This window comes from Cebus imitator, unplaced genomic scaffold (assembly GCF_001604975.1).
Source record: "Cebus imitator isolate Cc_AM_T3 unplaced genomic scaffold, Cebus_imitator-1.0 Scaffold439, whole genome shotgun sequence".
Lineage (NCBI taxonomy): Eukaryota > Metazoa > Chordata > Mammalia > Primates > Cebidae > Cebus > Cebus imitator.
Genome location: NW_016107754.1, coordinates 931,609 through 945,891, shown reverse-complemented (window position 1 = coordinate 945,891; position 14,283 = coordinate 931,609). Strand labels below are relative to the sequence as shown.

The 14,283-nt window shown below is 38.8% G+C and overlaps 1 protein-coding gene across 2 annotated transcripts in view; it reads right to left on the bottom strand.

Moving 5' to 3' along the window:
* Window positions 1–691: 691 nt before the first annotated feature.
* GUCA1C (guanylate cyclase activator 1C) overlaps window positions 692–14,283 on the bottom strand; it is a 37,384-nt gene continuing 23,792 nt past the window's right edge. Inside the window, exons 2-4 of one of the 2 annotated variants that reach the window (XM_017510403.2) lie at window positions 13,669–13,818; window positions 8,946–9,033; window positions 692–1,439 (exon numbers count right to left, since the gene is read on the bottom strand). In XM_017510403.2, coding sequence (XP_017365892.1) covers window positions 1,255–1,439; window positions 8,946–9,033; window positions 13,669–13,818 — 423 coding nt within the window. In that variant the 3' untranslated portion in view covers window positions 692–1,254. Of the gene's footprint in view, window positions 1,440–8,905; window positions 9,034–13,668; window positions 13,819–14,283 lie in introns of both variants that reach the window. The other variant, XM_037732024.1, reaches the window with a different exon arrangement.

The window sequence follows — 14,283 nt, the reverse complement described above, 5'->3', positions numbered from 1 at the left end:
TGTCACCATGGCTACAATAATTTTCTTTATATTATCTGTGATAATTTTAACATTTTATCTTGTATTGCATACATCTTTGTGAATTTCCTCGAAATCTTTTGGAAAAAAATTCGCAGGACATTTCTACCTCCATCTATATCTTCATCTAAATGTTCACCTATTACCTCTTCTCACCTCCATTTCTACTGCATTTCTACTGCCAGTTATTTCCTCCATGCCTCCATTTCTCCATGGATCTGCTCGGACAGCTGTAAGGGAGAAACAGACAATCCAGCTCTGTAGTGTTCCAGTTGTGTGTTTTTAACCCAGACTTGAATATGAAAGCCTAATTATGAAGCTTTTGACATAAAGATGGTTCACATCTGGTCTTAGAAAACTCCACTGTATTTCTACAAGAAAGCCAGTCATTGACAGACATACTAATGGGCCTGTGATATAGAACTCCAAACTTAAAAAGTTCTAACCCATCAAGAAATCCCATTCATCATTTCATTTTTTGGAAAGGATATAAAAAATGAAATGTCAGAGCTATAATGTCAGGACCGTTTCAAATGTCAAGTGCTTGTTGCTGCACAGCCTGGCTGTCTGCTGTTCTGATCACACCTCCAACTGGCATAATAATTACAGATGATACATCGCATTTTCATGCACAACTGGACGCAGATTTATAACAAATCATACAAAAACATTCTCACTGCCCAGCCTGAAGTTTTCTCCTTTTACTACATAGCTTAAGATTTTTCTTCTGAAGCAGAGCATCAATACTAGTGCAAGATAGCATTCATGAATGAGAAACAGGTGCAGAAAAAAGTTTCTCAAACCAGAACTCGGTCATTTATAATATACAGATGCAACAAGAGCCAAGAGGCAGCAAACACATTTAACACAGACATGTTTAATCTAAGAATGCCAAACTGCAGAGATACTTTCCAGATAATCCAGTTCTATTTCAAGGTGTACATTAAGTGCACAAGGAAACACATATGAGAGTTCTATTCTGAATGGATAGGTATGGAGACAATCCTTCAATTTAATCGTTATATTTTAATCTGCAGAGAGAGCACAGAAAAGCAATAATGCATCTGTTTAGGATCTTTATGGGAGTCTCTACTGGATTAAAATAAATGCTATATTCTCAAGCCTATATGAATTATAACAAAGACCTGAAATCAACAGCATGTACATGGGGAAGATTCTATTTCTTCTCTACTGAAATGTTGTGCTCATTGATAACTGGGAAGGGTATTCTCAAAGCTACTTCATTTTCACCTTCCCTAGACGAGCCTTGTCAGATTTGGTGGAGTCTGCCTCTGTGTCTGGCTCCTTCCCGTTATAGATGACTCTCAGCACATTGGAGAGGTCGAAGCTCTTGTAAACAATATCCAGGAGATCCTGATCTTTTGCAATGCCATTGATAAATTCTTCTAAAGTCAATTCTCCTGGAAAATAATAAACAAACAGTTAAGAGGTGTTGTCTATACTACTCACTGGCACAAATAATACACTCACTGGTATGTTTGTTGATATTCTTTTGATATCCTTTCCCCTCAACCAGACTCTAAGGTCTTTGAAGATCTTCATTAAAAAAAAAAAAAATTCAGTGGTGGAGTTACCAATGAAAATAAAGACGATAAATAAAATCCATCTTTATGTTTAGTTGAGAACATCAGGTGATACCCTGGATGAAATCAGAGCACATATACAATTATATCTCTGCACAGCATTGGTTTGTGAACTTCTAATCTTGAAGATATGACCAAATCTTAGGAGCATGATAGATTGGAGATTTTTAAGATCAAGACGAAATGACTGTTCATGAGGCTATTTTCAATATTCTTCTCTCTGAAGCAATAATTCTTGGGACTGTCTAAAGCTGTGAGAAAGCTTAAACATGTGTTCATCCCACATATCATTATTGGTCAATAGTTCTCTTCTCTTTTTCTGATTTTTGAGTCCTAATCTCAGCACTTTGACTTATGCCTTAGGTCTGTGCTGGCCAGCCCAGTGCTGTGCATTTATTGCCTTCTATCCATGTGTCCTGGCTCCCTTGTTTTTCTACTACCTTCATGCCATGAGATGACTTTTAAACATTTTTGGGGGGAGGTGAAATTCTCTGTTGAAATAAATCATTTGGGTTGGGATTATGAGTATGAGTGTGTTGAAGTTGAAGGGTACAGATGCAGTTACTGATCTCAAAGAAACTGTACCCAGTAGGGTTTGTAGATGGGTAGATCAGCCAAAGATGGGTCGTGTACATTCAGGAACCGGAGAAAGTTCACTCAGGAAAGGAAGTCAGCAGGGACTTAAGTCAGGTGTTATGCTGTACCTATACTTTTTCGTGGAGAAGACAAATATCTAAAATACCATAATAGTGATTCAAATATCAATCAGCATGAATCATCATATATTCAAAAACGCCTCCCTTTTGGCTTCAGTGCGAAATGCTAAAATGCATTTTTTTTTTTTTGAGACAGCGTCACCCAGGCTGGAGTGCAAGTGGTGCAATCTTGGCTCACTGCAACCTCTGCCCCACAAGGTTCAAGTGATTCTCCTGCCTCAGACTCCTGAGTAGCTGGGATTACAGGCACTTGCCACTGTGCCCAGCTAATTTTTGTATTTTTAGTAGAGACAGGGTTTCACCCTCTTGGACTGGCTGGCCTTGGACTCCTGATCTCGTGATCTACCCGCCTTGGCCTCCCAAAGTGCTGGGATTACAGGCGTGAGCCACCCCGCCCAGATGCTAAAATGCATTTTTTAAGAGAAAACCCTAATCTGTGTTCCTTATTTCTTGTTTATACCAAAGAAAGTTCTGTGCAAAACCCCAGTTTAATAGCAGTCAGGAGTAGGGCCCCACGTACATCACAGAAAAGGTACGATCATAGAATAAACCATAGGGAATATAGAAGATTGCAAATTATAAGAAGTGGTACATGTGTGACCGGGGAGAGTCACATGGGTCAGTGGCAATGGGGCAGGGAACCTCAAATAATCACAGAATAACCGCCCTTTGCAAAAGAAAATCACAGTTGGTAAATTCCCAACCCCAGATACTTTTCAGATTTGTCGGGGCTCAGCATGACCAAAACAGAAGTGGCAGTGGAGCTGGAGGAGCTAGAGGCCGTTCTGACTGCTTGGTTATAAAACTTCTCTGATGTAACCGCTGGCAATAGAAGAGGCAGCATCTGAAAGAACTGGGATATAGTAGTGGTCTCAGTTGAAAAACAATGCAGGTTACTGACATGGAAAAGAGAAAAAAGATGGAAGTATTCACTTTCTTCAAAACACTTGTGAACTCTGCGCATTAACTTTTTTCATGTTACCTAACCACTTGCCATAAAGAAAACTCTGTTCCAAGTCATCAAACTTAATATTTACTGTATCTAAACTATTTCTTTTGAAATTTTCTTCACTGTTTCTTTCTAGCACTCAACATTCATTCATTCATTCATCACATTTATTAAGCCCTAACCACAATGACCATTTCTGCTACCACTAGCTACCACCACTGTAGCCAGCTACAGTGCTATGTGTATGGCAGGTGCTCAGAAGGCACACACTGGCTAACTGCCTTCCTTTATCTGATGTTCTTTAACATTGCTTCCTATTCTGCTTTAATTTGACTGTGGATTTAGGCCCCAACAAATTAAAAGAACGGTTTCTGGATTTTCCTAGAAAGAATCACCTATGGAGGTCCAGAAGCTTCCCACCAAAGAATCTACCAGCAAAAAGCAAAGCCTGTGAGCGATGACAGAATGGGAGATCACGGGATTCAGAAGGACTCTAAAGTCATTACTGAGTTTTGATTACTTTGTTTTATATATAAAGACACATTTCAATTTTCATAGGACATTATTTGGAAAGTGCGCGATTTTATTTTTATATTGTTGAAATATAAATATATATAATTGGAATCTATGTTGTTTAGGGCTGTTTGCTGTATTGGTAGGTGCATTCTGTAGGTCTGGGGACAGTATCACTGGGACTATTTCATCGCTCACTACCAATTTCAGGAGTCTCATTAGTAATAGAATAGCTACCCAGGAATATTTTACTTAGTCTTGTTTTTGCAATCTGGTTACCTGTTGATATTCCTAAATGATGCATTTCTTCCCATTCACATCTTAAATAATCTTTTATAACAAAACAAAATAAAATACTCTCTTTCACACAACCCCCACCCCCACAAGAAAGGCAGAATTTACTGTGCATACCTACATTTCAGCTCTAAAGAAGTCATCCTGGTTTAAAAGAAATCAGCCTGTGTAAAGGAATTTGTTAAATTCTAATTTCTTTGCATTATAACGTCATAAAACATGGGACTGGGGCTGGAAAATTAGCAAAGATGGGGTGGAGAAGATTCAGGAGATGAGAATAGCCAAGTTTTTAAGGGAGGATGCTGGTGAAGATTTTGAATGGCACAGTATTGTTTATTAGCAAGGTGGGACTAGAAGCATTTAGCAGCATTTTACAGGAGAATTGTAGCATGCAGTAGTTTCGTTTCCTCTACATGGAAACTCAATTCTTTCTTATCTCCTGGTAATTCTCAGTTTCCCAGTTTGATTTAATGTGACCCTCGTGGCTTTTCACAATGTTGCAGTCTAAAGCACTGGTCTTTCTTGTTAGTTACTCAATAAAATTTCTTTATGTCCTGTCCTTGTTATTTTTTACCCAAAATATCTGCTCAGTAATCACCCTTTTTAGCTGGACATGTGGCTCATGCCTATAATACCTGCAATTTGGGAGGCTGAGGTGGGTGGATTACCTGAGGTCAGAAGATGGAGACCAGCCTAACCAACATGGTGAAACCCCGTCTCGACTAAAAACACAAAAATTAGCTGGGCATGGTGGCGGGCATCTGTAATCCCAGTTAGTTGGGAGGCTGAGGCAGGAGAATCACTGGAACCCAGGAGGCAGAGGTTGGATAAACCAAGATGGAGCCACTGCACTCCAGCCTGGGCAACAGTGTGAGACTCCATCTCAAAAAACAAAAACATAAACAAAACCCCGCCCCTCTTCATTTCCTCTTTGGCCACTATTCACTTTCACCATTTGTTATCATGAGGCACTGAGTCTCCCTTATCCCTGTGCCTTCTTTGGCTCTATGTGAGATGTGCTGAGGCACTTTCTGCCTTGATGTTGTGAGCATCCATAAATCTCCCTAAATTGTGTCAAGAATGAGGCCTCAATAGAGCATGGTAGGATGTGGATTGCTATTCTTCTGGTGGTAAAGCCTGCAGAATTCAACACTTAATCATTTTTCCTGACTTGCCTTGTTGTCCTCTCTGTTTTCATTTTTCGACAATATTGAATGTTTAGCTTCCATTTTCTGCCTCTTTGAGTCTCTTCAAGCTCTCTTTCCTGATGCTTTTGTTCATAATATAAAATAAATTTGATAAATCATAAAAATCATATGTTCTCATGATAAAAAAAAATGAACAATACAGAAAGATGTAATGAAAAGAAAAAAAAATCCCCCTTTAACCTCTTTCTGGCACCCAGTCCGACTTCCCGTAGGTAATTAACTCCTACTAACCAATCCAGGTTTGTATTTTATGAAGTTTGCAACATATATGCATATATTTGTTAATTTCAAAAAAAAAAAAAAATCTGGATACCTTTCTTCCTATAGACAAAATTGCATGTTGTGCTTGTTTCTTGGTTTACTGTTTTCTCTATTTCTCATATGACATCTTCTTAACAGACACTCCTTCATATCAGCTATTTATAGTGCACCAGTGTGTGCCAGCATCGGAAATATCAAAGTGCACAAAACGGAAATGGTTCTTTCCTTCATGGAGCTCGTAGTTCTTCATCTTGTTACAAATCTAGCATGAATCCTGTACCTTTATTTTGCTTAGCCTTCTAACTTTGATTTGTTATTATAATAACTATGCCTAGAATGCTTCACAATTGTTGTGTATTTTTCCGTCACAACAGATGTGATGTTGACCATTCTTTTGCAAACAATTTACAATCAAGTTGGGATTTTCATATAGGTACCTAAAGTCTTTTTAGTTGTGTGCTGTGATCATCTTTACTTTTGGTTTCAAGATTCATGAGATTATCGGCACAATGATGTACTTTTTATTTTGGGAAAAAAAAAATACGTATGTTGGCATATAGTCAACAGCAATTTGGTATACTTAATTGAGCACCTCTATTTCTATCAACACTGATGTTTCGATAACAACAATAATGAACAATAAAAAATTATGTTTGAGGTAGCTGGGTGCGGTGGCTCATGCCTGTAATTCCAGCATTTTGGGAGGTTGAGGTGGACAAATTACCTGAGGGCAGGAGTTCGAGACCAACCTGACCAACAAGGAAACTTCATCTCTACTAAAAATACAAAATTAGCTGGGCATGGTGGCGCGTGCCTGTAATCCCAACTTCTCAAGAGGCTGAGGCAGGAGAATCGCTTGACCTTGGAGGCAGAGGTTGTGGTGAACCGAGATCGCACCACTGCACTCCAGCCTTGGTGATAGAGTGAGACCTCGTCTCAAAAAAAAAAAAAAAAAATTATATTTGAGGTATACATAGTTGAGATTTTGCAAATGTGAATAGACATTCTCCTTTGTGGTGCTAGCTCGCTCTCTATATGTAAATGAAGCACTTCATATTATCGTTCTCTGTCAAATACTGGCCAAATCCTTTTGCAACTTGGCAAATATCAACGTTTTATGTCTTCATTACTTTTTCTTCCTTGTCTTTGGTTACAGCGGGCTGTCTCTACAGCACATTGGTTAGCATCTTTTTCTTGATGTATGGAATGACCCAGCTGTCTCTTGATGAAATGATGTAACAGCTGTCAATAATTTTTATATAAAACCAAATGCCATCAGTTTTAGTTCTGTATAAGCATTTGCTAAGAAATTGATTCATAGTTACTGGATGGATATGGGTGTGGATGTGTGTTTATATTTTTTACTTAAAATATAAGTTTTTATAACAGGAAACAATTCATGTATTTAGTTTTATAAACTATTCCAGAAATCATAATTCATCCCCTTTCTTCTGTCATTGACTTGCTCCTGTAGGTCAAAGAGCCCGTCTCTAACTTCAGGTAATCTCAGCTATTGCCCAGACACAATTTCTCTTTTCTGAATTCACATCTCCTTTAGCCCAGCCCTTTCTATTTCAAGTTCCTTTCTAATCATAGTCACCATTTTATTGATTCCTTATACTTTGCCCTTGGGGCATCTTCTTGGATAGTAAACAAAAAGTTTTGAATCATATTCATGTTTTCCGGAATACATTATCTGTGTCCTCAAACTAATAGAAACCTAGTTTTTTCCTAAGAATACCAAAATCTTTGTACTTCTCCAAGGAAGCTCACTTTCCCATTCCCTCACTCCTAGCACTAGAAGCAGTGTTTGTGGAAATTATCAAACATTCTTGACCTACCCTTTTGAAAGTAATGGTAGAAACCAAGTCTAAAACTTTGTGATGTCCTATTTCCAGAATATTCATTCTTCTACATCAGCGCTTTCAGCCCCAAGCTGAAATGGATTATTTACTCTACTACAACCTCTGCCATCCTGCCATACCGCTAAAATTAAAAACAAAGGGAAACAGAACAAAATCTATAGCACTTCTCCAATTTAATGGCCACCATTTTCAGTAGAATATTCCAAATAAAGCCTTCATTGGCCTCATCAGACCCTCCACTCTCCATTTCTCTGGTCCTGTTCTAGCTACACGTAGCCTCCTTATCTACTTTGGGTAGTCTGGCTCTGTTTCTTGCAAGCTTTCACATGTTTCATTATCTGATCTCGGTATACTAGTAAGTGAGCATACTGGATTGAGATTCAGGAGAGGCAGATCTAGACAGAGGTCCTTCAGTGAAGAAGACTGATGCAACTGATGTATCTTCAGATTGCTTTCTTGAGCAGTATGCTCTTGTCCAGTCGTTTGGCTTTTTCACAGCAGGGGCTGCATTTGAGCTTCCTCCCAGTCTCTTCACCGCCCCATTCTGCCACACTGAGCTGCCACATTTTGCCAGTACAACCTGCCACACTCAACATGCGAACGTGGGTCTCTAATGCCCTCTTGTGTCCACTAGAAGAAATGATGCATGGTGGGCAGGTTGATGCGTTTGGAAGGGGTTTTGGAATGATGGCAACCGTGATTGACATGCCAATGCCTCTTATCCCTTTTTTTAAAAACATTCTACTACTATCTTATATTTTTAACAATGTTAAATTTTCTGTTTTTCAGGGACCATTCCTAGATCTTCTGCCTCAATCTCAAGTCAATATGCTCACCTACCTGTTTGCTGGTATCAAAGCTATATTAGAAGCACTCATTTCTCTTGGGTTGTCTGTGTCTTCTCTCTTCACTCCTGCCACTGAAGAAGAAAGGCACCTCCTCTGAGCTAAACGGGAACCCAGAGTACACAGTAGAAAGAGCTGATGGAGAAACAATCAGAACAAGCAGAAATGTAGATAGAAACAGTAGAAACAGCAGAAATGGAGGCAAGAATGGACTCTTCTCCAGAAATGTTTAGTCCAAAGGAAGAAAAAGTCTGATAGTAGAAGAAGATAGCATAATTGAAGGAAAGTTTCCTACAATAGAGAAAACTTGAGTTTATTTGTAAGCTGATGGAAAACCTCCAGTGGAGAGGAACTGATTAATAGAGTGTGTCTCAGAGCAAACAGCAGAAGGTACTTCATCCTATATTCCTCTGATTCATCTCCTTGTCTAATCTTTACTCTTCTTTATATATCCCAACATGTCAAGCATCAGACATTGGAAATAAATATGGTTAATAAATATTTACCACTCAATTGAATCATATTGAGAACATTGGATTGGTCCAGTTATGAAGCCCAAGTCATAGCTAGTGTTCTATTGAATGGTTTCTGCTTTTGTCTAAATGACGTGCCCCACTACCACCATCTCCTACTTTGAAAGAAAAGTGATCCAGAAGAGAGTAGCTCCGTTACCATCATTGTTTATGTCGATCTTATGGAACACCAGGTTGGTGAATTCCTCAGGACTCAGAGTTTGCTGGCCATTGAGGGCTTGTACCGCCTACAAAAAAACATGAAAAAGGTCAACTTTTCTGGAAGCAAATACATTTTGCAACATTTCTGCTCCAGTGCGACAGAATTTGGGGATGTGTTCATGTCAGTTGCTGTCCAACCAGTATCAGTTGTTAAAAGTAAATAAAAAGAAAAGATTGTATGTCAGTTCTGGGTAATGAGACTTGGAAATTAAATGAACTGAATAAAGACTGAAGACTTATTTTATTCAACACACTAGGTCACAACAGATGCAATGAGCCCATTGGAGACAATATTGTAGTGGTCATCGTCATAAGAATTCCAGACCCAGAAAGCAGACATTGCTCTCGATTTCAGACAGATTCATTTGGGTTTTATGGGTGACAGTAAAAGCATGGCCAGAACGCTGTAAGAGTCTCAGGCTTCCTCTCCGGCTTCCACTACTGGCAACCCAGGTTCTTTGTGCCATTTTGTATAATGATTGACTGGGGAGACAAATATATATGCCTTAGAAGGGTGCTGACTTTCTCCCACATTCTGCCAGTGCCTTTTCATTATTAAAATTGTCAGGAGATCCAGGGGGCAAATGACGTTTCCAGCCTTCCTAGAGGGAAGACATAGCCAACCTCCCATAACCCCAAGGTGATTAAATTAAATGACCCAGACTTGACGTAGAACTTCATAATAAAATGAAAGAGGATTAGCCATTTGGGAATTTGAACATAACTATCTTGGTTGAACAAGAGGAATCTTTATAAAAATTTCCAGCAACATATTTCAATTAGAGGACACAATCATAAATATGACTGTCTCTCTTGCTGCTTCCCAAGCATTATCAACCTGGGGTCCAGGATTAATCCTAATAGGTGATGGTAAAACACCAGTCTTGGCCTTAGCAAGTTTAGGTCTCATGGATCTCACAGTTGAATACAGGACAATATTTAAAGTAACTGTTACATACATATAGCATCACATTTGAAGAAAATTTCAAGGATTTCTCAGTGTTTGGTCAGAGGCTTCAAAAGCCTAGAAAATCTGGCCAGTCATCCAGTATACCCACATTCCGAAGTGATATTAGATCACATAAACAAGTCCTAACAAAAAAATGTGAGATCGTGATTTGTTCACCAATCTTCAAGTCATATAAGTGGAAGTGAAATACTGATTGGAAAGTGGAAGAGCACTGAGGGATAATTTTTTTTTTTTTTTTTTTGAGATGGAGTTTTACTCTGTTGCCCAGGCTGGAGTGCAATGGCACAATCTCAGCTCACTGCAACCTCTACCTTCCAGTTTCATGAGTTTCTCCTGACTTAGCCTCCTGAGTAGCTGGGATTACAGGCACCTGCCACCATGCTCTGCTAATTTTTGTACTTTTAGTAAAGACAGGGTTTCAACATGTTGGCCAGGCTGGTCTCAAATTCCTGACCTCGTGATCTGCCCTCCTTGGCCTCCCAAAGTGCTGGAATTACAGGCAGGCATGAGCCACCACACCCGGCCTCTTTCTTTTTTTAATAGAAGCAGGTGGATAGGCAAGAAGTTTTGTTTTGTTGTTGTTGTCTACTTGTTTGTTTTCCTCATTTACTACATTCACTCTTTCTTCCATATTTTCCTGATCGCAGTCTCTGAGCACTCCCTGTGTGGGAGCAGGAGGACGTAGGAGTTAAAGGAAGCAGGAGCATTCTCACTTGGCAAGCGCTGTCCTGGTTAGCTAATTTCAGTGCTCCCTGGACTCGCAGGTGTAGACTCTCTCTCCTGCAATTCTCTAGACAGGAATCATGCATCTTGATTGCAGCTGGTCCCTTACTCGCTTAGAATTTCTTAAAATCCGTACAACTGCCATTTTTAGACTAGGCAATTCTTTCTTGTTCAGGGCATTCCCATGCATTGTGGAATACTTGGCAGTACCCGTGATCTCTAAGCAATAGATGGCAACAGCACTAGGCATTCTCTACTCTCCAACTCACCACAATGTCTCTAGACACTGTGAAATATCCCGATAGAGATTCTCCTGGTTGAGAACAAGGGCTCTAGGTCTGCCTGCAGCTTTCTTCGAGTTATCTTCACCTCTTCCAGTGGCCCCGCAGGTTAAGAACTAACGCAGATCTCTGCCAGATTCCTCTCACAGTGTTCCATACCTGATCTATGGAAAACACCCAGAGGAGGTGGAGAGGTTAAAAAAAAAAAAGGAAAACACCCTAGCATCCTTTGTCCCAGCAAATTCTAGGAAGGCAGATACTTCCAAACTGTACTCCTTTGCTACCACCATTCGCTTCTTTAGACTTCTCACTCATGACTCAAACACTCAAATGCTGTGTTCCTCAAATTGCAGGATACAACCACACCTCAGTGGTTTCCTAACATCCTCATGTTATTGACTTGGAGGTCCTACTAAATTTTCCTCAAAAATGCTTAAAAACCGGACCGGGTGCAGTGGTGCATGCCTGTAATCCCAGCTACTTGGGAGGCTGAGGCAGGTGAATCGCTTGAACCCTGGAGGTGGAGGGTGCGGTGAGCCAAGATCGTCCCACTGCACTCCAGCCTGGTGACAAAAAAAAAATCCTTAAAAAAAAGGAAACTTCTGTTGACTATTTTATACCTTTGGACTGAGATTGAGCTGTAACTATCTCCTTTGTAAATCCTCCCTAGACTCTGGTACCTCCTCCCAGTTTCTAAATGCCTGGGCTGAATTCCATTTTAGCATCTTCGCTGTATGTGGAGAGAACTTAGATTACACAGTTTGTATTATTCTTTGCCTTGCCGATTTTTTCACTTGCCCGTTGTGTAGAAAGTATGTTCGGAGGCTACCAGCTTCTTCCTACGAATGTATTCCGTTGCATTCGTTTATTTAAACATTTTCATTTTTTAGTTTTAAAAAAAGTTTTGCTATGTGAAGAGATTCTGTGATATAAATCATAGGACTTTATCCATCATGATTGTTTCTCCTGACTCAGAATAAGTAACGCTAATTCTAAAGTGAAGATCAGCTTTTAGCCTCTTGATGCAGATTACCACATTTCCCAGAATGTTTTATCCACTTATACTCTCCAGTGTGTGAGATGCCTTCCTTACTTTGCTCTTACCAGAATTTATTATTTTTAGTACTGATTAATTTAATCAGAGGCAAATGATATCTAATTCTTAAATTTCTGTTCCATGCTTTTATTATTTTAATTTTCCTATGTTCTTCCTTTTCCCCCCTTTCTAAGCACTTTGAGGGAAAATTCAATTTGCAACTTAAAACTTCTCTTTTCTTGGCTCACTAAATGAAGTTATACATTTTAACTAATAAAAATCTACAGCACATTTTCCCATAAGTTATAGACAAAATCACTTTTATCCTTTTGTTGTTCTTAATACTTTTGAGAATCTGATGACTCTCTCCTTCACTCAAAAAAAAAAAAAAAAAAAAAAAAAAAAAAAAAAGAAAGCATAACATACCGGCAAAATTTGCCCTCAAGTTCAAGGGCTAAAATGACTCCCGAAGGCCATTGATTCTTAGATCCCTGAATAAGAACCCTTGTTTTGAGAAATGCTTTGGTGGCATCCTAAGATCTGCATGCTGTATTTATATTTTCATTGTTTTTAGAAAAAGCTGAGTATTTAAGAGAACATTTTAAAATTTACATGGAGTTGGGTATTCTCTATAGAATATTTAATTTCTAATTTTGTGTTGCAATATATCATGTATAGGCAGAATTTCTAAGTTGTTCACTTGCCAAGTGACTCCTAGTACATTTTTTTGTGTGAATGATCTATGTGAAATTAAAATGTTACCAATATTGGTGTTATCCTACCCTTGAATTCTTTTCATATGTTGGTTAACTCTTCATTCACTTATTTAGCTTTACATTTTTAACTGCTTTGAACATTGTTGATATGGTTAATTATAATTGTAGTTCCGCTCACTTATTTTTCTAGCATTTTTGCTAATATTTCTACTGTGTATTTTATTTGTAACTCAGCTCCTTTATCTATGAAACAAAGAATATGGATCAGATCATTTCTAAAACATCCAATTCTAATGCTCTTTGAGTCTGTGTTACAAATTCAGTGTCTTGGATTCATAATATTAATTACACCTCTTATCTTCACTTAGGTATAGTGTCCTGCTTAACCATTTTTTCACTCTGGGATCTTTGCTGTTTCAAACCATGATAATAACTATCTCCTAATCCTTTGAGGGGTGGTATGGTGGCTTATAAAGGCACTTATTGAACTTCAGGTATGGAAAAGTTCTGAGATTCCTAAACCAACTATTAGAAATACTTCAGTATAGCTCCCAGAAAGATTAGGCCTCATGTACCTTCATTCTTAGTCCACGTCTCTTGTTAAATATATATAAATCATCTCATAGTTTAGCTGTTTCTCACAAGGCATTCTGCACTGAGGCAGAGAAAAAGATAACTTGTTTTATAATGTCATATTTATTTCACTTTTTCATTTCAATGCTCTGTTAAATTTGTGAATGTCAGAGTGGACTGCACCAAGAAAAAAGCTTATTTGCTGTTGCCCATTCAATAACCAAGAGGATATGACTTCAGCAATTCAAAATGTACATCCCAAAAATAGCCAACCCCATAGACAGTTGTTAGCTACTCCATAGGAAGGGAAACTGGGCTAACTATACAGTGGCCTGAAAGGGATGCTTTACTACTTCACTTACCACAAACATGTCCAGTAGTTCATTTTTGTCAATAGAGCCACTTCCATCAACGTCATACAGCTTAAAATACCATTTTAATTTTTGCTCCATTTTTTCTTGCACAATTAGATTTACAGCAGCAATAAATTCTAAAAAGTCAATAAATCCATCCTATGGAAAGTAAGGGGAAAAGAGAAATAAATATTTAAGAATAATAATTGGTTTTTTATTTGAGAAGTCAGCATTTGTGAGCAGGCCCTTTAGTAAATCTTACTTAAATCAACCAGTAAGATTTCAGCATAAAACTTTTCCCTAGTGTTTCATTAAAAGAAAAAAAAATCCATGGGTGGCTGGGTGCAGTGGCTCATGCCTGTAATTCCAGCTCTTTGGGAGGCTGAGGCAGGTGGATCATGAGGTCAGGAGTTCAAGACCAGCCTGACCAACATGGCGAAACCCCGTCTCTACTAAAAATACAAAAAATTAGCTGGGTGTGGTGGCTCACACCTGTAATTCCAGCTACTCAGGAGGCTGAAGCAGAAGAATTGCTTGAACCCAGGAGGGAGAGGTTGCAGTGAGCCAAGATCATGCCAGTGTACTCCAGCCTGGACAACAGAACAAGGCTCCATCTCAAAAAAA